A 21,768-nucleotide genomic window follows, 5' to 3' on the forward strand; every position below is an offset into this window, starting at 1 on the left:
ACCCTGACCCAAGGGCACCGGCTCGGGAACAGGCTCCCGTGGGCTTCCCATCTCCAGCCTGGACAAAGCCCAGGGAACAGCCCTAGGGACCGTCTCCATCTCAGCTCTAGGCCTCCATGGTAACTCTCCCTGTTCCCCTCCCCCAAACAGCTGCCCCCAAATCTTCCCTCTTCTCTGCAGCCCCCAGAGACCGCCCCTCCCTTCCCAAGGGAGCCCCCAGTGAGTTCCCCACTGGCCCAAACCAGTGCATGGGGCTGGGAACATTTGGGGTGAGTGACTCATGCAGGGATCCCCACCAGGCCCCCACCACCTGGACAGCCCCAGAGGCTGCGAACGCGGGTGGGGAGGACGTAACCCGACGGCACAAATGTCCCTCCCCACCCCCATGTAGCCTGGCTCAGAAACACCCTCTGCTCTGGGACCCTGTGCACCCCACGGGCAGGGGGGTCTAGGGTGGTTGCTGGACCCTGTGGTCAGAGCCCAGACCCCTCTGGGATCCCCACAACTGAACCCCCCCCCCACTGCCCTCGGCTGAGCCAGACAGGAGGAGAAGGCTGGGGGGACAGACTGACCTGCAGGGTCACCAGGGGCAGCTGCAAAGCAAACAGACAGGAGATGCCGGTTAGAGGGACAGGACCCCCCCCCCCCCCCCCCACGGCTCTGCCTGGGACTGCCCAGGGCCCGGGTGCCTCTGGGGCCGGGGGTCACATGAAGGGCCCCAGATCTGCCCCCGCTGGGACCATAGAGCTGGAGTTCTCGCACCTCCCAGGGGCCCCCCCTGACCCCACCATGGGGCACCCAGGGCAGCGGTGGCTGGTCTGTGGGGGGAGCAGGGCTGGGATGCTGGTGTCTCTGCCGAGGGCAGGGCCGGGCCGGGCCGGGGGGATGTTGCAGCCAGTGGCTGGGCGCAGGGCTGGGGGGGGGAGCTGTAAATCCGAATTTACACGCTGGGCCTGATCCTGCCCCCCCACAGCGCTCAGCACTGTCTGGCAGAAGGGCGCCAATGACGCGCATCCGGGGTGAGGGGCGGCACCCACAGCCAATCACAGACTTCGGTACAGCCCAGCGCCCGCCCTCAGGCTCAGTGGAACCCGCAGTGACCCCCTAGGGATGCCAGATGGTTTAACCAAAACACTGACCCCCCCCCCCAACCACCGGGGGAAAATTCTGTTGAAAGAAGAAGCCGGGGGGGGAGGCTGGGGCCAGTTTCTGAGCGTGTGCAGGTTGCCAGGGGTCCGCTATTGACACGGACCGTCCAGTATTTTCTCCTCGTGGCCAGGAAAAAAAAATCAGGTGTCCGCTATTTTCTGAATTTTTTTTTTTTTAAACCAGACAGGAGGCAAAAATACTGGACACATGGCAACCCTAGACCCCCTTGTGCAGCACAGACACGAACTGAGGTTCCTGCCCCAGCCTGGGCAGGGGTTTGAACCGGACAGTCCCGTATCCGAGCTTTCTGTCCGGGAAAGAAATGGAGAAAACAGAAAACAGAACTGTCGGGGAGTCTCTAACTCGGGTGGAATGGAGATAGGGATGTAATGTCAAGTGTTCGGTATTTCTCTTGGAACCATCTGGCACCCCTAGCCCTGGGCTCCCCCTCACACCCTACCCTGCCCCCATTCCTGCCCCATCCCACTCCTGCTCTCACCCTGCCCTGCCCCACCTCCGCCCCCACCGGCCAACCCCGCCCCCGCTCTTACCCCACCCCCGCTCCCACAGGCCTGCCCCACCCCCACTCTCACCCCACCCCCACCCCCACCAGCCTGCCCCACCCACGCTATCACCCCGCCCCCGCTCTCACCCCACCCCCTCCCCCACCGGCCTGCCCCACCCCCACTCTCACCCTGCCCCCGCTCTCACCCCTCACTCACCCCCACCGGCCTGGCCTGCCCCACCCCCGCTCTCACCTCACCCCCGCCCCCACAGGCCTGCCCCACCCCCACTCTCACCCTGCCCCCGCTCTCACCCCTCACTCACCCCCACCGGCCTGGCCTGCCCCACCCCCGCTCTCACCCCACCCCCGCCCCCACCGGCCTGCCCCACCCCTGCTCTCACCCCGCCCCCGCTCTCACCCCACCCCCGCTCTCACCCCACCCCTGCTCTCACCCCACCCCCGCTCTCACCCCGCCCCCACAGGCCAGCCCCACCCCCGCTCTCACCCCACCCCCGCTCTCACCGGCCTGGCGCTGGGAACAAAGTCTTTGTCCAAAGTGACGATTCGAAACTTCACTGCAAAGGGGCAGAGGCAGAGGGGAGTCAGCCCCGGCCTGGTTCTCTGGGTGATTCCCGGGGGACGGTGCCAGCCGGACGCCCAGGCACTGACGGCCTCTGTGACCCCTCGCAACGGGCACAGCCCGGGCAGGGCGGCGCGAGCTTCCCCACGCTGCCTCTGCCCACGGGCCGTGGCCCTGCCCTGGGCGGCTGCAGGGAGCTGAGCCTCCAGGGCCCAGCCAGACCCCGGCCTCCCTGCTGAGGCTGCCAGAGGAGGCCGATCGGGGCCCCTGCAGCCAGCACCAAGGATGGGCTGAGACCCCCCTTGGTTCCATGCAGGCCCCCAAATGGGCTCAGGCTTTGAGCCTCTCACCCCTGGGCCGGGTGCAGACAGGGGCCTACAAGTGAGAGTCCCGTATCCCCAGAGCCCCCCTCCCCTCCCCACAGCCCAGGGTCCCTCCCAAGGGCCTGGGGCCCCACCAAACCCCTCCTGCAGCCCCTGCCCCTCACCTGTCTGTCCCGGCTTGTAGACGGCCTTGTCCGTCTGCACAAAGGTCCCCGGCTCCAGCACCCGCAGCAGCACTGTCGTCCGCTCCGAGAACTGCAGGGTGTCCCCCCGCACCGAGAGGTGCAGCTCTGCGGCTTCCTGCTGCCCCCGAGACGGGGCTGGAACCTGCACAGGGAACCCCAGCAAGGCCACAGTGACCAGTGACGGGCCGGTCGGGGCGCAGACCCAGTACTGCGCGGAGTGGGGGGTGTCACTGACACGTATGGAGAGTTGGTGGTCTCTGCACCCCCATCCACAGCCAGATGTAAATCTACAAGCACGTAGAACACCCCAAATTCCCATCCCTCATCTATTCATTTGTGCAGTGCCCAGGGAAACTGAGGCACAAGCCTGGGGTTACTATAACACCTCAGGACTCACATGCAACCTAATGGGGGGGGGCCCATTGGCAGCGTGTGTTGAATCGTATTCAGGGGAGTTCAACGGCAATCAGCTGACTGGGCCCCAGTTAACACACACACAGCGGAGCTGGATTCTCAGCTTTGTAACTCGAGGGGTCCCACGGGGAGAGGACACAGCAGGGGGAGCGGCAGGCTGAGCTTTGCACTCCCACTGCCATCATCGGCCACTGGACCCCACCATCCCTGGGGGGCCGTGGGCAGCAAACAGGGATCTGGCCAGCAGCAGGACCAGCCGGTGCTGGTGGGAACAGGGAAGAGAGAGAAAATATGGGACAATTTGCCTGCTTGTGAGAAAACAGGCACCTCCAGGAGGGCTGAAATACGGGACAGTCCCTTTAAAAACAGGCCGTCTGGTCACCTAAGGCAAAGCTATTCCTGAGCCCCCAAACTGTGGGACCCCCCTGCCCAGCCAGGGGCCCTGAAGGGGAGGGACAGTGAACCAGGCGGGCGCTCGGTGGAGCTGAAAGCCAAGGCTCCGTCTGCGCCCCCATCCCTGCCCCCTCCGGCTTGTCGCTGCTGAAGGACGCTCTGTGGCTACAGCTGCCCATGGCCAGGGCCGGGATCAGTCTGTGCCTGAGGCCTGAGGCCGGGCTGGGGCTGCAGGCCCAGGGCTGACGGGCTCGGTGCCCATGGCCAGGGCCGGGCTGGGGGGGGGGCTCACCTGGAAGCTCAGGTTCTCGTGCAGACGGGGCTCCTGGACCTCTCTCTCCAGCAGGGTGACATTGCTGAGCCCCTCCCCCCTCTCCAGCCGGACGCTCACCCGGACGGTCTCGTTGAGGTCGCTGAGATGAACTGACACCGTCCCCGTGTGCGGGTGGTAGAGCTGGGCTGGGCTCACCACCACATAGTGCCTGGGGAGGGGCAGCACCGTGGGTGGGGGCAGGGACAGGGCAGGGGAGGGGAGAACCCAGAGAAAGTCCCTTCTGCAGGGGGCAGGGCTGGGCCTGTGGTGCTGGAGGCGGGTTTGTCTCTCTACAGGACAGTGCAAGGCCCTTCCATGAGGCCCCCAGGGCACAGACAGGAGATGAGTCCCCGTCCATCCCTGGCCCCTTCATTGCCCCTGCGCTGGGGCTGGACAGACCCATTGGCAGAGCCCAGCCGTGGCCCAAGATGGGGGCCAGCTGAGGGAGCCGGTGGCCCCAGGGGATTACCAGCCCATGGTACAGAGGGGCTGAGGCACAGAGAGGGGGTGTCTGGCTGAGGGCGCACAGGGCGTCTGCGCAGAGGTGGGCACTGAACCTAGCTCTCCTGTGCCCACAGAGGCTGCTTAGCCAGAGCCAAGCTCCCCCTGCCTCTGGGGGGGCTGGAAAAGGGGGGGCTCAGGAGGATCCCAGCGTCGGGGGCTTAGGTCCCAGGGTGAATGGATCTGTCCCCTCAGTTTCTGGCTGAGCAGCCCCCTCATCAGTGCCCCCGGCTCCTTCTAAACCCTCACCCTTCCAGCATCCACAATGTGGACAGACAGACAGACACGGACAGGGCTTACGGCTCTGCAGACGTCCCAGCTGTGAGGTGCAGGAGGAGCAGCAGGCCGGCCGGGGTTACCGGGGCCCCCATTCCTGGGTGCAGGCAGACGTGCTGGGACAAGGGACACACACACGTCACGCCCCTCTGAGTCCTTCTTCCTCCCTCCCACGCTCTGAGCCAGGGACCAGCCTGCTGGGCCCTGATATAGACTCCGGGGCCGGAGCTTCGCCTGTGGGCCGGGCACAGAAGGGTCGGGTCAGGTCTCTGGCTGGGGCGGGCTCATGCAGCTAGGACAATATTTACCCACCAACCCATCTCTTCCATCTGCCTGGGAGCGCACTCAGCCAGAACCTGGCTCCTCTCACGTCCCCGCTTGCTGCCTTAAGTAGCCTCTACTCGGGAAGCCCGTAGCTGTTTGTAACAGCCCTTCAGGCCTGGGCTAGCTCAGCTCTTTGCCATCAGCCTCTTCGGCCCGGCTACCGTGGCAGAGCTCTGGCTTAGCCAGCAGCCTGTCACATTCCTCCCCACTTACGCAGTGTCCGGTTTGGGCCTGCCATTCCTAAAACTCTTCGCCCCGCTGGTGGCTCTTCCCCCGTTTACCTGGGGTTCTCCTTGGGGAGCTGGCCCTTGCTCCTGGGTTCCTGGCCCTTGCTAAGGGATTCCCCTCAGGGCAAATACCCATGTGTGCCTAAACAGTCCCCGGGCCTTCTTCGGGAAGCTCTTCTCCCCTCAGTTCAGGAAAGGGCTGGCCTATAGATTCAGGCATTTCCCACAGGTGTTCCCACCAGCCGCACCCTCCCTCTGGTACCCCTCCCACCTGGACTGTGGGATCAGGGTCTGGCCCCCCTTTTGTGCGGCTCCATCTGTGCCTCAGTTTCCTGCATTGCCCCAACCAGGGTTGCTGTCTCCTTTTCTGGGGGCTGCTTTGGGGAGTGATCCAGTTGTGCCTCCTCTCCCTGGGAGGGGCAAGGGCTACCCCAGACTCACTTCCCATCTTTCTGTCCCTGCGGGTTAGGACGCTGCCTATTACGTGTCCTACTCCCCACACTGTAGCCCTGGTGACCCCACTTCTGTCTCACTTGGGGGATCTCTTGCCTTTCCCTGAGGCTCCTGTTTCGCTCTTCATGCCAGATTGGGCCCAGTCCTGACCTACCACCACAGGTTATGGTAGCTGGTCCATTACCCCCACCCGCTTCCATGGGAACCTACCCCTGACTTCCAGCAGCACAGGGGCTACTGGGTAGGGCCTCTTGTCCCCATGGGCGCACCGAAGTGCCACCTGCTCCTTCCCCATGAACAAGGGGGCTGATGCAGAGTCCATTACCCCTCACCAGGGCTTCCTCCCTACCAGTATCAGGACAGTGGGGCAGACTCTGCCTCCTGGTGGGTCCTTCCACCTGAGTTAACCTTCAGAATCCATCTGGTCTCCGCAAGGCCTGTTGTCCGGGCAGTCCCGCTTCTTATGTCCTGCCCACAGGTCACTGCCAGCCCCCACACGTGCTCTTCGAATGACTCCTTCCTCTCCCCGGCTTTCCCAGAAAGGGGCTCCTCTGGCTTCCTCCTGTCCCTGTCGGGTCGGCCTTCTTTCCAGGGAACCTCGGCCTCGACATGTCCTCCGCCAGCCTGGCTGCTGCTGCTGGTGCCTGACCCACACACGACACTCTCTGGAAGCAACTGCCCGAACGAGCGAGTCCAGGATTTCTTGCACTGTCCGTGCCTCTGGCCTCGGCCAACGAGTTGCCCCGTCTAGTAACTTTTGGGCAAGTGCCTGGGGCCTCACTGCTGCTGTCCATCGAACTGACCAAAACTTCTGCCCGTACCTCTCTGTGGACAGACCCACCCAGTCCAAAACGGCTGCTCTTGCTGCCTCAGTTAGGGGCTTGATCATCCTCCAAGGCCATGTAGGCCACCTGAGCCTTTCCTGCCAGGCAGCGAGCCAGACGCAGGGCCCAGGTAGCCCTGTCCCATCCAGCACCCACGGCTATCCATTCATACAGCCTCAAAGATGCATCTGGGTCATCTGCGGGCCCCAGTATACGGAGTCCCAGGCCTGGCGGGCGGATACCATCCCCTTCCCCAGGACTCACCTATGTCTCAGGAGTTGCTGCTGCACCTTGCTCTTCTCTTTTGTAAACCCTACAGGCTCTGCTGCTGCTCTGCCTGCCAGGTTAGCAAGGCCTGTCTCTAAGCCGGGTGGGACTGCTTTGCAGGGCCTGCTACACTTGCTCTTGCTGCTTGACCAGCCGCTGCAGGGTCCCCTGCATCTTGGCGCTGAACCTCACTCCTGGTACCATGTGTTGGAGTCCTCACTCAGGACGCTTGCCCCGGGAAGCCTTCTGGTCCACAAATAACCTGGGCTCTGTCTACACTGGCAGGTTCTTGCGCAAGAGCCCGTCCACACCGCCATGTGCTTTCGCGCAAGAGCATCCATGGCAGTGTGGACGCTCTCTTGCGCAACAAAGCTCTGGTGGCCATTTAGCCATAGGGCTTCCTTGTGCAAGAAACCCCTGCCGTGCGCCCACACTGCCCTCTTGCACAAGAGAGCTTACACTTGTTAGAACAGAGCATAGCTCTTGCGCAAGTAGCCCTCTCTTCCCAAGCTTTGCTGTAAATCTTCTCCCGCAAGAGCGGGCGGGCAGGGTGGACGCTCTGTGGAAGAACAGCCCTTCTTGCACAAGAACCCACCAGTGCAGACATAGCCCTGGAGACCTTCTGGTGCAGTCACCTGTGCCTTTTATTGTCAGTTCCCGCCGCCTTCTATTTACAACAAACTCAGATACCTGCTCCATCTTCCTGGGAGCGCACTCAGCCAGAACCTGGCTCCTCCCATGTCCCCTCTTGCTGCCTTAAGTAGCCTCTGCTTGTGAAGCCCACAGCTGTTTGTAACAGCCCTTCAGGCCTGGGCTTGCTCAGCTGTTTGCCATCAGCCTCTTCAGCCAGGCTACAGTGGCAGAGCTCTGGCTTAGCCAGCAGCCAGTCACAGGCTATGTCTACATTGGCAAGATTTGGCACAAATACTCTTTAACGCAAGAGTTTTGGCATTAGAGTATTTGTGCAAGAGAGCGTCTACACTGGCATGTGCTTTTGCGTAAGAGATGTGCTTTCGCGCAAGAGCATCCATGCCAGTGCAGGCGATCTCTTGCGCAAGAAACCTCCAATGGCCATTTTAGCAAGAAATTCATGTTGCCTTTCTACGCTGGCCTCTAGCACAAGAATACTTGCGCAAGAGGGCATATTCCTGAGTGGGAGCATCATAGTTCTTGTGCAAGAAGCACTGATTTCACTCATTAGATCATCAGCATTCTTGTGCAAGAACTCGTGGCCAGTGTAGACAAAAGTGGCCGCTTTTGTGCAAAATCTTGCCAATGTAGACACAGCCACAGGGGCCCAGAACTGGACACAATACTCCAGATGTGGCCTCACCAGTGCTGAATAAAGGGGTATACAGGCAGTCCCCGGGTTACATGGATCCGACTTACATCGGATCCCTACTTACAAACGGGGTGAGGCAACCCCGCACTAGCTGCTTTTCCCCCTAGCAGACCAGGGAGACGCAAAGCTAGCGCCCCACCCAGCAGACCAGGGAGACGCGGAGCGGCTTCTCTCAGCAGACATCTCAGCTTAAGAATAAAGGACTGAGGGAAGTGAGGTGTGGGAGAATAAAACTGAGCTCTGGAGAAATGTTTGGCTAGAGTTTCCCCTACAATATGTACCAGTTCCGACTTACATACAAATTCAACTTAAGAACAAACCTACAGTCCCTATCTTGTACGTAACCCGGGGACTGCCTGTAATCACTTCTCTAGATCTGCTGAAAATACTCCTCCTAATGCAACCTAATATGCCATTCGCCTTCTTGGCTACAAGGGCGCTGTTCACTCATATCCAGGTTTTAATCTACTGTAATCCCCACACCCTTTTCTGCAGAACTACTACCTAGCCAGTCAGTCCCCAGCCTGTAACAATGCTTGGGATTCTTCTGTTCCAAGTGCAGGACTCTACACTTGTCCTTGTTGAACCTCATCAGATTTCTTTTGACCCAATTCTCTAATCTGTCTAGGTCACTCTCAACCCTATCCCTGCCCTCCAACGTATCTACCTCTCCCCCAGCTTAGTGTCATCCGCAAACTTGCTGAGGGTGCAATCCATCCCCTCCTCCAGGTCATTCATAAAGATGAACAAAAGCAGCCCTAGAACCGATTCTTGGGGCACTCCGCTTGAAACCAATCACCACCAGACATCGAGCACGATATATTTCATATATAATCTAATATATTAAAACTGGACTGGCTTGGAAGGCAAAGGAAAGCAACTAGAGGATTTGTTACTGTGTGTAGCAAAGGGAAGAAAGGAGAAGTTGACAATGAATACGGATCAGAAACTAGGAAAGCGAAGTTACTCACCTCCGGTGCAGTAACTGTCGTTCTTTGAGGTGGTGTCCCCGCGGGTGCTGGGCTTGCCCCGGCGCCGCAGACAGAGACTTGTCATTAGCAGTGTCTGGCCGGACCATGCATGTGCCGCAGGCTCGCAGCTTTCGCGCTCTTTTGTCGCGCGGTCTGGCCCCTCCGCCAGTTCCTCGGAACCGCCTCGGAGTCTGTAAGAGACAAGCAGAGAGAGAGAGAGGACTCCGAAGCGGGGAGGAGGGCGGGTAGTGGAGCACCCGCGGGGACACCACCTCGAAGAACGACAGTTACTGCACTGGAGGTGAGTAACTTCGCTTTCTTCTTCGGGGATGTCCCCGCGGGTGCTCCACTATGGGTGACTGCGTAGTGGTAGTCGCCAAAAACAGAGGGAGGGCAAGGAGACCCTATTTATCCGCCGTGGAGAGCACCGCAGTCGCCACGGCCCCATCTGAGTGAGAGAGAGAGGTAGAATAATGCTTAGCGAAGGTCCCATGAGAGGACCAAGTTGCCGTTCTGCAAATGTCCTTCAGAGATACGCCTCTGTGGAATGCTGTAGATGTGGCCATGGCTCTAGTGGAATGAGCGTGTGGTTGGGATGGAAGGGGTAACCCTCTTGTTGCGTACGATTGCACTATGCATGCGGTTACGAGATTGGAAATTCTTTGGGAAGATAGACATTGACCCCTTGACCTGCGTGCCAGGGAGACGAATAAATGGTCCGTAAGCCTGAACGATTTAGTGCGATCTATGTAGAATGCTAAGGCCCTGCGGATGTCCAAGGAATGTAGGGCCGCGTCTCGTGGCGAGGCATGGGGCTTCGGAAAAAAGGTTGGCAAGATGACTGGTTCATTAACGTGGAAATTGGAGACAATCTTGGGTAGGAACCTCGGATGTAATCTCAAGACTACTCCATCGTTACGGAAAATCGTATATGGTGGGATGGCCATCATGGCGGAAAGCTTGCTAACCCTGCGTGCAGAGGTTATTGCGAGCAGGAAAACCGTTTTCAGAGTGAGGAATTGTAAGGATACGGTCGCCAGAGGCTCGAACGGTGGCCTCATTAGGGCATCGAGTACCACGTCCAGGCTCCAGACAGGAGGGACTGGGTTGCGTGGTGGGTCCATATTGATAAGGCCCTTGAGAAATCTTTTAGTCATAGGATGGTCAAAGATAGAAACGCCATCTATAGGTGGTGTGAATGCTGATATTGCTGCAAGGTGCACCCTGATGGAGGCTAATGCGAGACCCTTGTTTTTTAGGTGCAGTGCATAGTCCAGTACGGAGGAAATGGACGGACGTGTCGGATTGTGGTGGTTCGAGGTACACCAGGAGGAGTATCTGTGCCACTTGTGAAGGTAAGTTTTCCTCGTGGTTTGTCGTCTACTTTGTACTAGGACGTGTTGGACTGCGGCAGAGCAGAGAGATTCACATGGGTTCAGCCAGTTAGGAACCATGCTGTTAGGTTCAGCATTTGTATCTGGGGGTGTTTAACGCGTCCTCGGTCTTGTGTGAGGAGGTCGTGGAGAGGCGGAAGGCGGATCGGTGTCCGCACAGAGAGGCAGTGCAGGAATGGAAACCAGTGCTGGCGAGGCCAATCTGGGGCTATGAGGATTAGCGAAGCCCTGTCTGCCTTCAGCTTCTGAAGGGCCTTGGGAATGAGAGGTATGGGGGGAAATGCATAAAGGAGGGGTCCGCGCCAAGTCACGAGGAAGGCATCCCCTAGAGAAGCGCGGCCCAGGCCCGCTCTGGTGCAGAACTTGCGGCATTTTGTGTTGGCGGGAGTTGCGAAGAGGTCCACTCGGGGAGTCCCCCAGCGTTGGAAGATGTCGCGTAATACGCCGTCGTGCATTTCCCATTCGTGTTTCGAGTGGAAGTGTCTGCTCAGGAAGTCTGCCGTCACGTTTGTGGTGCCAGGTAAGTAGGATGCCAAAGGAGTCACCCCATGGAGAATGCACCAGTTCCAAAAGCGGATAGCTTCCGTGCATAGCGAATGGGAGCGAGCGCCGCCCTGGCGATTTACGTAGTACATGGCTGCGATGTTGTCTGTAAGTATCGTCACGGTGGTATTCTGAATGTAGACGAGGAAGGATTTGCATGCATTGAAAATAGCACGAAGCTCTAGGAGATTTATGTGTAACCTTGCTTCTTGTGGGGACCATTGGCCTTGTACCAAAAGGGAGCCCATGTGGGCCCCCCAGCCTAGTAGGGAGGCATCTGTTGTGATTTGGTGGAGAAGCTGCTGCGGGTGAAATGGTACGCCCGACAGAAGATTTGTGCGGCTGGTCCACCATCGGAGTGATTGAAGAACGCCAGGTGGCGGTGTAACGGGCCTGTGGAGATCGTATCTGGTGTGGTGGTATACGAGGGTCAGCCAGTGCTGAAGGGCACGCAGGTGTAGTCTGGCGTATTTCACCACGTACGTTGTGGCGGCCATGTGACCCATGAGTCTGAGACATGTGATGAGTGGAACGGTGGGGCTCACGGTGATGGTGCAAATGAGGTCCTGGATGGCTTGAAACCTCTGCAAAGGTAGGAACGCTCTGCCGGCAAGTGAGTCCAGACGGCCCCCATGAACTCGATGTCCTGAGTGGGATGCAAGACGGACTTCTGCTCGTTGAGGAGGAGTCCAAGCGATCGAAAGACTTGCCTCGTGAGGTGAACCATGTGGGAGACCTCGTGTGCCGAAGCGCCTTTGAGCAGGCAGTCGTCCAGATAAGGGAAGATGAGCACCCCTTGGCATCGGAGAAAGGCCGTGACCATGGATAGGACCTTTGAGAACACCCTGGGGGCTGAAGATAGCCCGAAGGGGAGGACCTTGTATTGAAAATGGTCCTCCGCCACGACGAAGCGCAAGAACCTTCTGTGAGCAGAGTGGATAGGGACGTGGAAATAGGCGTCCTGGAGGTCGAGGGCGGCAAACCAGTCCTGTGGATTTAGAATAGGGATTATGGCAGCTAGTGCTGTCATTTTGAATCGTTGTTTCCTGAGATATTTGTTCAGACGACGGAGGTCTAGGATAGGGCGCCAGCCTCCGGACCTTTTCTGGGTGAGGAAATAGTGAGAGTAAAAGCCCCTGTTCCTGAAGTCCTTCGGAACTGGCTCTATGGCACCCAGAGAGAGAAGGCGGTTGACCTCTAGTCTGAGGAGGGTTTCGTGAGAGGGGTCCCTGAAGAGGGACGAGGTGGGAGGGGTGGTTGGTGGGACGGCTATGAGAGGGGTGGGATAGCCGAACAGAACAATCTCGAGGACCCATTTGTCCATGGTGATTTTTGCCCATTGATGTAGAAAGGGTCTTAGACGGTGGTGGAATAGCTGGGTTGAACGATTCACGGTGCTGCCTGTGGCTGTCTGCTCGCCCTCGACCAACACATCAAATCTGTTGCTTGCTGTTGGAAGCCATGTTCATTCTGCCGGTCGGGTTTCGGCATCGTTGAGGCCTCTGGCGAGAACACTGGCTGTCAAAAGGCCTCTGTTGTTGGTGCTGTTGTTGCCACTGGTGTCTAATGTAGGGGTAATCATATCTGCGCTGATAGGGTGAGTACCGACGTCTCTTAAAGGGGGGCGTATACATCCCCAAGGTTCGCAGGGTTGTCCGAGAGTCTTTAGAGGAGTGCAGGATTGCGTCCGTGGTCTCTGCAAAGAGCTTAACCTTGTCGAAGGGTAAGTCCTCGACCTTCGTCTGTAGTTCCTTTGGCACTCCTGCCGCTTGAAGGAGAGAAGCTCTACGCATAACAATAGCCGTAGCGGCGGAGCGAGCAGCAGTATCAGCCACGTCCATGGCCATCTGGAGGGACGTTCTCGCTGATGTGTAGCCCTCTTGGATGACTGATCTCAGGATCGATCTTTTTGAATCGGGGAGATGATCCATGAGGGGAGTGAGGCGTGAGAATGTATCGAAGGTATGATTGGAGAGATGCGCCGAGTAATTGGCGATTCTGAGGAATAGTCGCTGAGGTGTATACCTTCCTGCCCAGAACTTCGAGCCTCCTTACATCTTTATCAGGGCCCTGGTGTTTGAAGTGAGGGGCTCTAGATCTCCGTTGAGCTGCGTCGACTACTAACGAGTTAGCCTGTGGATGGGCAAAGAGGAATTCCATGCCCTTTGGTGGCACGAAATATTTCTTGTCGGCTCTTTTGTTGGTGGGAAGGGCCGACACTGGAGCATGCTGTGACGTAGTGGGGGTACTTGCTGGGCTGTGGTGACCTCTGCTGTCTGGAGCAAGACCCGGCAGGGAAAACCTCATTATGCAAAGGTGAGGCCAAACCTGTTGAACCAGACACCCCCCATGGAGAGGAACAAAGGAAGGGGGAATGCTGCCCTGGCTGGGGGGCAGGGCTGGAAGAGGGTGGGTTAGTTGCTGTCTGGGAGCATGGAGGAGACAGCCTAGGGAAAGGGGCTGGAGTTTAGGGGCCCAGTCTCCCCCCATCTCAAGGGGGCCTGAGGCATCCTAGCCCAGCTCTGTGACCAGATTACATCTGTGCTGTGCTGTATCCTGGAGAGGCAATAAACTTCCTCTATTCCACCAGCTGGTGCAGTCTGTTTGTGCCATTTCGGGGTGCAGGAGACGGGGGACCCCCAACGCGCCATCACACATGCCACACCTCGTCAGCCAGTTCCAGGATGCCTTCGTCGAGAGGGATGAACTATGTCGCGGTTGGAGATTCTTGAAAAGCTTATGCTGCTTATCTCTGAGCTCTTGTAGCAGAATCTCCTGTGTAATCACTACCCGCTTAACTAATTCTTGGAATTGATGGAGGTCGTCTGGGGGAGAGCTGTCATCGGGGTTCACTGCGTCCTCCGGAGGAGATGAAACCAGAATAGAAGACCCCGAGGTATGGTGCACGAAGGGAGTATGTTCCGGCTCTGAAGAGTGGTGAGATGGTGATGGCGCATGATGCGGAGGAGTAAGGGGAGCCGGGGTTGGAGAGCGCCTGCGTGCAGCGTAGTCGGAGACGGATCGTGGTCAGTAAGAATACCAGCTATGGGAATGTCGAAAGTCGCGGTCGTCACGATGGTAGGCGCCATGGCGCGGCGAACAGTCATCATGGAAGCTGGAGCAGCTGCCGTACCGATAATGGTACGGGGAGCAGGGTGAGCAGGAGCGGAGGTGTGCTGCCCTGGAGGAGTCAGGAGAGGCAGACAGATGTCTGAACTGGTGCCCGCGATGGGGAGATGCAGCAGCCAGAAACGGGGAGGGCAGTCTAGACGAGCCGCGAGGAGAGCAGCACCGATGAGAGGACCGGCGTGGGGATCACAGTGCCAGCAGAGGAGAGGACGGTGCCGGGGAGAAGAAGCGGGAGCGGGAGCAGCTGCGGCGGCGTGGGGAATGGAAAGCAGCAGGGCTCCGGGGTGATTGAGTTGCGGCGTCCGCTGAAGCGCTAGCCGCTGAATCGCTCAGCTCCTGGTGCGGCGGGGCAGGAGCGATCGGCACCGCGCCGGCCGCTGAATGGGTCGGCACCTTGTAGTCCGGCACCGCGCGGTGACTCGGGGGCGGTGCCAGGGCCGGTGCCGTGGTCGCGTCCGAGGCTGCTCTCAGCGCCGGCTCAACGCTCGGCGCCGGAGGGGGAAGAAGCAGCTGAACTGATACCGGCTGGGGAGCCAGTGTCTTTGCAGACTCCCGTGGCCGCTTAGGCTTTGAAGCCGCCGAGGCAGGGGGACATGGCTTTGCGATGCCAGAGGTCCCAGTATCAGAGGGGTAGCCGTGTTAGTCTGAATCTGCAAAAGCGACGAGGAGTCCTGTGGCACCTGTAGACTAACTGAAGTCTAAAAGAGGTCCCAGGTGTCTCTGCCTGGCTGTCCCTGCCATTAAAGGCAGCTGGCAGGGATCTTGCTGGGGACAAGGTCATTTTCTTTTGAAGTCCCGCAGTGGGGGTGGGGGGGAGCCTGGCGCTTCAGAGGCTGCTGATTCAAGTCAGCCTGCCGCGGCTGTAGGGCTGTATCGAAGAGGAGCATAGGGAGGCGCCTCTCCCCGTCTTTCCTGGCTCTGGAGGTGAGCCTTGAGCAATGGTGACACTTCTGGGGGATGTGAGACTCCCCCAGGCAACGGATACACTCTGCATGGCCGTCCCAGGCTGGCATTGCCTCCTGGCAGGAGCCGCATTTTTTAAAGCCGGTCCCTGACAATTGCCGGCAGCCCGCTGCTTCTAATCTTTGGGTTTTTTGAACAGTAGGTGGTTGTTAAGGCTGATAGCCTGGTTATGGCTCTGGCCAGCTATCTCTGTTCTTTTTATCTTAACAGTCTGTCTTTTTTTTTTTTTTTTTAACTTTATGGGGAAAAGGGGGGAGAGGGAGGAAAAGGAGATTTCATATACAAAGGGAGAACTAGAAGCGGTCTAGTTCTGTGGAGTGAGGAGCAGGGTCACAGGCGTCTGCAGCCTGAGGCGGTGAAGAGGAACTGGCGGAGGGGCCGGACCGCGCGATAAAAGAGCGCGAAAGCCGCGAGCCTGCGGCACATGCGTGGTCCGGCCAGACACTGCTCATGACAAGTCTCCGTCTGTGGCGCCGGGGCAAGCCCAGCACCCATAGTGGAGCACCCGCGGGGACATTCCCGAAGAAGAACTGTAGAAAACTGACAAGGGAAGCAAAGCGACACAAGACGACGTCTGACCAGCAGCGTTCGGACATTACGAAGGAATTTTAAGGTACCAAATGGACGCCACCAATGTATTTGTCCATTACTGGATGAAAAGGTAGAATTATAACTATTAGTGCAGACGGGGACCAGAAAGGGAGGGGCTGGGGTCATGGTCCCATCGTTGTTTAAAAGCTATGCCCTGCCTCCTTTTGCTGTCAACAAGAGAAAGTGAGGCAGGAAGGAGGCAGAGAGAAGTGAGTGAGAGTGATCTTGGGGGGAAAGAGCCAGTGGGGGGGTGGGCCCAGGGAGGAATGATGGTGTGAGACAGGGCACCAGGAAAAAGGGGCAGTGTAGGGGTGGGGCTTGAGGAGGAAGGAGCAGAGTGTTTGGTTTCAAATTGTTCCTAACATACATTAAAAATTCCGTATTGTCCTTAACTCTGCTCATGTCCTGCAGCCCAGCAGGGGCTCAGGCAGGGGGCCCCACCGGCCACGGCCCCACATGCCGCTCAACATGCCTGGCTGCTGGGTCAAGCATGTCCGTGCGTGTGCAAGCCCTGCCCCTGCAGCTCCCATTGGCCGGGAACAGGCTGGGTCCCGCAGGGAGACTCTTAGAAGAAAACCCAAGGGAGTGAGTTGCGTTTGGGACAAGGGGAGGGCAGAGGGCTGGTCTGTCCCCTCCCCCTACTGCAAACACCTACACAATGGGGCTGCAGCCTACGTGCCTTGGCCCTGTGTCAGCGCCGGGGCTGCAGAGATCCGGCCCCAGGTCACTGCCCCTGGCTGGTTTAGCTTCAAATATTTACCAGTCCCCCAAAGGTGGCTCAAAGGTCACAGGGATTTCAGCCCCAGCAGGCAAACAGGGTCCTTGGGGCTGGTGAAGTCAGGGGTGGAGTGGGAGGGCCCTGCCTAGGGGGGAGCGATTCAGTGTCAGGCATCAGACCACGGTTCCATCTCCCTTAGGTCTGCCTCCATGGAAAGGCTCAGGTCTCTGCCACGGCCAGTCCTGGTGCCAATTCTCTGGGTGTCCCCAGAGCCCAGCCAACCACCCAAACAGGCTACACAGCCACGGCCTGGTCTGGGCACCGCCGCAGGAGCGTCTGAGGCCAGCCTGCACCCTGGAAAGCAGAGCTGGGACAGGGCAAGTGGGGAAAGCTCGTCCTGCCCCTCCCGGCCCGGCCCGGCCCTGGCCCCAGGCAGCGTAATGGCCGCTTTCCAGCAGGGCTTTCTCTGACCAGGGCACTGTGCGCCTCATTGAATCTCTGGCTTCCCGCAGCCGTTAGAGCCAGGACCCTGCTCACCCTCCACGCACGGCTGCAGCAGCTCCAGGAACCTTCGGGAGATCTCGTGTTGGCCCAGGAGCAGAGCCCACGGCAAGGGGAGCTGTGAGTGCTGGGCCCTGGGCCCCGGGGCGCTGCGCTGTGAAACGAATTGCTGTCTGCCGGGCTGGTTGCTGCCGTGCTTGTCTCTCTTAGGCTATTGTCTCGCTTCGGTAACCGCCCTGCCGGGAGAAGGCTGGGTAGAGACCAATGCAGAGTCCAGCCCCCGGTCATGGCTTCAGCCTCAGATTTTCAGAGGCACCATGGTGCCCAAATCCCACTGGATTTTGGATGCCTAATTCCCTTGGCCTCCTTAGAAATCCCAGCCAGAGCATACACTCAGCAGGTGCATTTCACATGCCCCTACTCCACATGGAGCGGGCAGCCCCGCTGGCCATGAGCCCGAGGGAAGATGGGGTGCGACTCTGCAACAGTCCATTGTGCTGACGGGGCTTTGGCTTTAGCCCGCCAATGCGTTCTGCCCGAGCGTGGGGTTTGTCTGGGGATACACCCTGCCACCTCACGGGCTTCAGAAAGGAAGCAAGAGGCAGGGCCTAGCAGGAGGCAGCTGGGGTTCCCTACCCCCACACCAAAGTATGATGAGTCAGGCTCCACCCAGTGTCACTTGCTCAGCACCTTACGGGTCTTGGACTGAGCTGGGAATAGGCTTTGGGTCCCGTGGAGGCCACTCCATGGTCTTCTGGAGAAAGGAAGAACAACTGGGAACTCAGAGGGTTCTGGGGGTGACCAACCACTGCTCCCACCCGCTGCTCCTCCCGCCTGAAGAGGAGCACCAGCCCCACTATCAGCAGGAGTAGCCCCAGCCAAAGCTACCAACGGTTCCGGTCGTCTCTCCTTCCAGCTCTTTCCGACTATCTTGCCAAGCAAGTGGTGCTGTGTCAGAGTGACATCATGGTGATGCTCTTTCAGGGCCCCTGGGAAGGAGTAAGAGAGAATTCACTCCTGGAAGCAGAGTCAATCAAGGCAAAGGGTGAGGGGTCGGGGCCTGAGCAGGACTGGGGTCTGTGCGCCAGGTCGGGGACAGGAGGTGGCTGGAGTCTGTGCCAGGCAGGGGGCAGTGGGCCACACAACTAAACGTGCAGGCTGAGCGTGGCACGCCGTGCATTCAAGGTGATGGCATTTCTCAGACTGTGAGGCAATCCGTTTTGAGCCCACATCTTATCAATTAAAAGCATAAGAGCAGCCATTCTGGGTCAGACCAAAGGTCCATGGAGCCCGGTATCTTGTCTTCTAACAGTGGCCAATGGCAGGTGCCCCAGAAGAAATGAACAGAACAGGGAACCATCAAGTGATCCCTCTCCTGTTACCCATTCCCAGCCTTTGGTAAACAGAGGCTGCCCATCCCGGCTCATATCCATTGATGGATCCATCCTCCATGAATGTATCTAGTTCTTTTTTGAACCCTGTTAAAGCCCTGGTCTTCACAACATCCTCTGGCAGGGAGTTCCACAGGTTGACTGTTATGTGAAGAAATATTTTATTTTGTTTTAAACCTGCTACATATTGATTTCATTTGGTGACCCCTAGTTCTTCTGTTAGGGGAAGGAATAAATAGCTCTCCTTTATTTCACTTTCACTACCTAGCAATGGTTTTATAAACCTCTGTCATATCCCTCCCTCTTAGCCATCTCGTCTAACCCTGAAAGACCCAGTCTTATTAAACTTTTCATATGGCAGCCGTTCCATATCCCTAAATATTTAATAATTTTTGCCCTTTTCTGAACTTTTTACAATGTCAATATTTTTTTTGAAATGAGGTGACCATATCTGCGCACTGTATTTGAGATGTGGGCATGCCATAGATTTATATAGAATACGATATTCTCTTTTATTCCCTATCCCTTTTTTCATGATTCCTAACATTGTTTGCTTTTTTGAATGCTGTTGCACATTCGGTGGGTGTTTGGTAATAGCTAATTTAGCATCTATCTTTTTGTAGATATAGTCGGGATTATGTTTTCCAATGTGCATTACTTTGCATTTATCAACACGAAAACTCATTTGCTATTTTGTTGCCCAGCCTCCTAGGTTTGAGAGAGCCATTTGAAATTCTTCACAGTCTGCTTTGTTCTTAACGATCGTGAGCAGTTTAGTATCACCTGCAAATTCTGCTACCTCATTGTTTAGCCCTTTTTCCAGGTAATTTTCCAGGTATAAATATGTAGAATAGGACTGGTCCCAGTACAGACCCCTGCAGTACACCACTAGTTACCTCTCTGCATTCTGAAAACTGATCATTTATTCTTACCCTTTGTTTCCTATCTTTTAACCAGTTATCAGTTCACGAGAGGACCTTCACTCTTACCTCATGACAGCTTACTTTATTTAAGAGCTTTTGGTGAGGGACCTTGTCAACGGTGTTCTGGAAATCTAAGTACACGATAGCCACTGGATCCACATGCTTGTGGATGCTCTCTAAGAACTCTAGGAGATTAGTAAGACATGATTTCCCTTTACAGAAAACATGTTGACTTTTCCCCAACAAATTATGTTCATCTAGCATTTTGCACCAGGAAGGTGTCCCCAACACACACTGAAAATTTCCTGGATCGTCTGTGCATGGCTGTATTTGCCTCCCAGCAGGTGTCAACTGAAAGAATTGCAACAGGCTTTTCTCCAATTTCATACAGGAGCTCTGAGCAGTCGTAGTGCTCTCTGACATACAGTGCAACTCCTCCTCCTTTTCTCCCCCGCTTGTCTTTCCTGAACAGTTTACACCCGGACATGACAGTGCTTCAGTCATGTGAGCTCCCGCCCCCCCCCCCAATCTCCATTATTCCAATCACTGGATCCAAGAGTTAGATACGCTACCCTCAGTCTAAAGCAGCGGTTCTGAACCTTTTTCAGTCCACGTACTCCTTGGTCTAAGCTAAATACATCACGGACCCCTCTCAGTAAGTTTTTTTACATAATTTTTTTAGTATTGTATGATTTTTTGTATTGAAAAAAATCAATAATTTACCTATACTTGAACCTCGCGTACCCCTTGGGGGTCCATGGACCCCTGGGCTAAAGGACACTTACTTTCATCTTGTAATCTTCCCTCATCACAGAGGCTTTCTAAAGTTCATAGCGAACCAAGATCATAACCAATTCACAGTGCTCCCATTTGGCTGCCCTGCCGAGTTTTCACAAAAGGAATTTTTAGGGAAAAAGGGAAACGTGTTTCCAGACTTCGACAACCGGATCATAACCGGTCCAGAACTTATGTAAAAGCCATCATATGACATCCAGTTAACCTCTGATGCACTGGAAATCCATCCTGACTCTGGTTCAAAGGATAGCATGAGAGAGAGAAGCAAAAGCTATGTTTCTGCAGGACTGCTTCCTCACAATCTCATCCCTTGTAAAGTCCCTTGATCATCACAATGCCTGTGTCTTCTGGGACATATGGCAGAGCACATAAGTATTATAACAAACACAGCTTCAACTCACACCTCTGTAAGCCTGGCTGGCTACAATTTACTCCACTGACACCTGTAAATTCTGTTCTTATGGTCCCAGCTCAAGCCCTAACCTCACTTCAATGGTGGATGGATCACAGCACCGTATGCAAGACCTCACCCATTTCTGTCACTTGTATTCAATACACCCGCCTGTGGCTGGGAGGCACGTTTAGGCCCATCTGAACACAAGGCCTATGGACTCAAGAACTCACTCTGCGTATCAACATCTAGGAAGTCAAGGCAGTGCATCTAACGTCAGGCTTTTCTGCCTTGTGTGACAGGCAAATCCATTTCAGTCCTGACAGACAACACAACAGACATTTTCCACAGAAGCAAGCAAGGAGGTGCACACACTTCCCCACTATGCCAGGGAGTGGTCTGCCTGTGGCTCTTGTGCATCAAATACGTCATCTCACTAGAAGCTTCCTGCCTTCCTGGAGTTGAACCAGCTAGCAGATCGCTTGGTCTCTCCATTCACACACTGTGAGGGGTGTGTTCCAATGGCAGGGGACTCCCTGTTTGCCACTCTATCCAACTGGAAATGCCATCAGTTCTGCTTGCTCAGGGGACACAGCTGGAAATCTCTCGGAGCTGCAGTCCTGTTACCATGGACACAGCTCATGCTACATATTCCACCCAGCCCACGCATTCACAAGCTCAGGTGAAGATCAAACAGGTTTGAGCTCAAGTCATCCTCATAGAGCCGACATGGCCCGTTAAGTACTAATTTTCCCTCTCTTGGCCATGTTGGCGGGGGTGCGTCCAAGGCTCCTCTTGTACATGGATCTCATATCCAGGGATCATGGCTGAATACTTCACCCAAATCTCACATCCTACACTTCATGGTCTGAAAGCTCCATGACGAAATCCAGAGGAGCAGAAAAGACCAAGAAATCCTGATGGGCAGTAGAAAGCCATTGACCAGAACTACTTACCTGGAAAATGGAAGAGGTTCTCCATCTGGTGCTCCTCAGTTCCACCCCTGCAATTCTTCTTGCAGCACATCCTAGACTTCTTGAAGTAGGATGGACTTGGCTAGGATGCATCTGGCAGCCTAAGGTTGACAGCCATTTAGTATTTTCTCACAACACAGGGTCAGGTTCCTTGAGGATCTGGAGGGCGTATCCCCAGATCAGATCAGCAGTAACTTGACTGGGGAACTTTTTCTTGGGGCCTGGGCTCATTCCTCCACCTGATAGACCGCAAATGTTGCCTCACCGGTTACTGGAAAATGCTTGATGCACCTACAGGCCTCCCCTTCCTTCTCAGCTTGCAGGGAAAGGTGGGTCGGGTGAGCAGCATGAACTAGGGAGGACCTGGCTCCTGTTTCAGTACGTGGATCTCCATCTCCCAGAACCCAC

General features: G+C 56.6%; 1 protein-coding gene across 2 annotated transcripts in view; it reads right to left on the minus strand.

Annotated features, from left to right (window-relative positions):
- LOC102456764 (alpha-2-macroglobulin-like protein 1) overlaps positions 1-4,838 on the minus strand; it is a 70,849-nt gene extending 66,011 nt beyond the window's left edge. For both annotated transcript variants that reach the window (XM_089773963.1, XM_089773962.1), the window contains exons 1-5: positions 4,664-4,838; positions 3,842-4,031; positions 2,722-2,884; positions 2,177-2,229; positions 573-593 (exon numbers count right to left, since the gene is read on the minus strand). In XM_089773963.1, the coding sequence (XP_089630089.1) occupies positions 573-593; positions 2,177-2,229; positions 2,722-2,884; positions 3,842-4,031; positions 4,664-4,734 (498 nt within the window). In that variant the 5' untranslated portion in view covers positions 4,735-4,838. The remainder of the gene's footprint in view (positions 1-572; positions 594-2,176; positions 2,230-2,721; positions 2,885-3,841; positions 4,032-4,663) is intronic.
- Between the last annotated feature and the right edge of the window lie 16,930 nt (positions 4,839-21,768).

The sequence above is a fragment of the Pelodiscus sinensis genome, chromosome 29 (assembly GCF_052426305.1).
Source record: "Pelodiscus sinensis isolate ZL-2025 chromosome 29, ASM5242630v1, whole genome shotgun sequence".
NCBI classification, from domain to species: Eukaryota; Metazoa; Chordata; order Testudines; family Trionychidae; genus Pelodiscus; species Pelodiscus sinensis.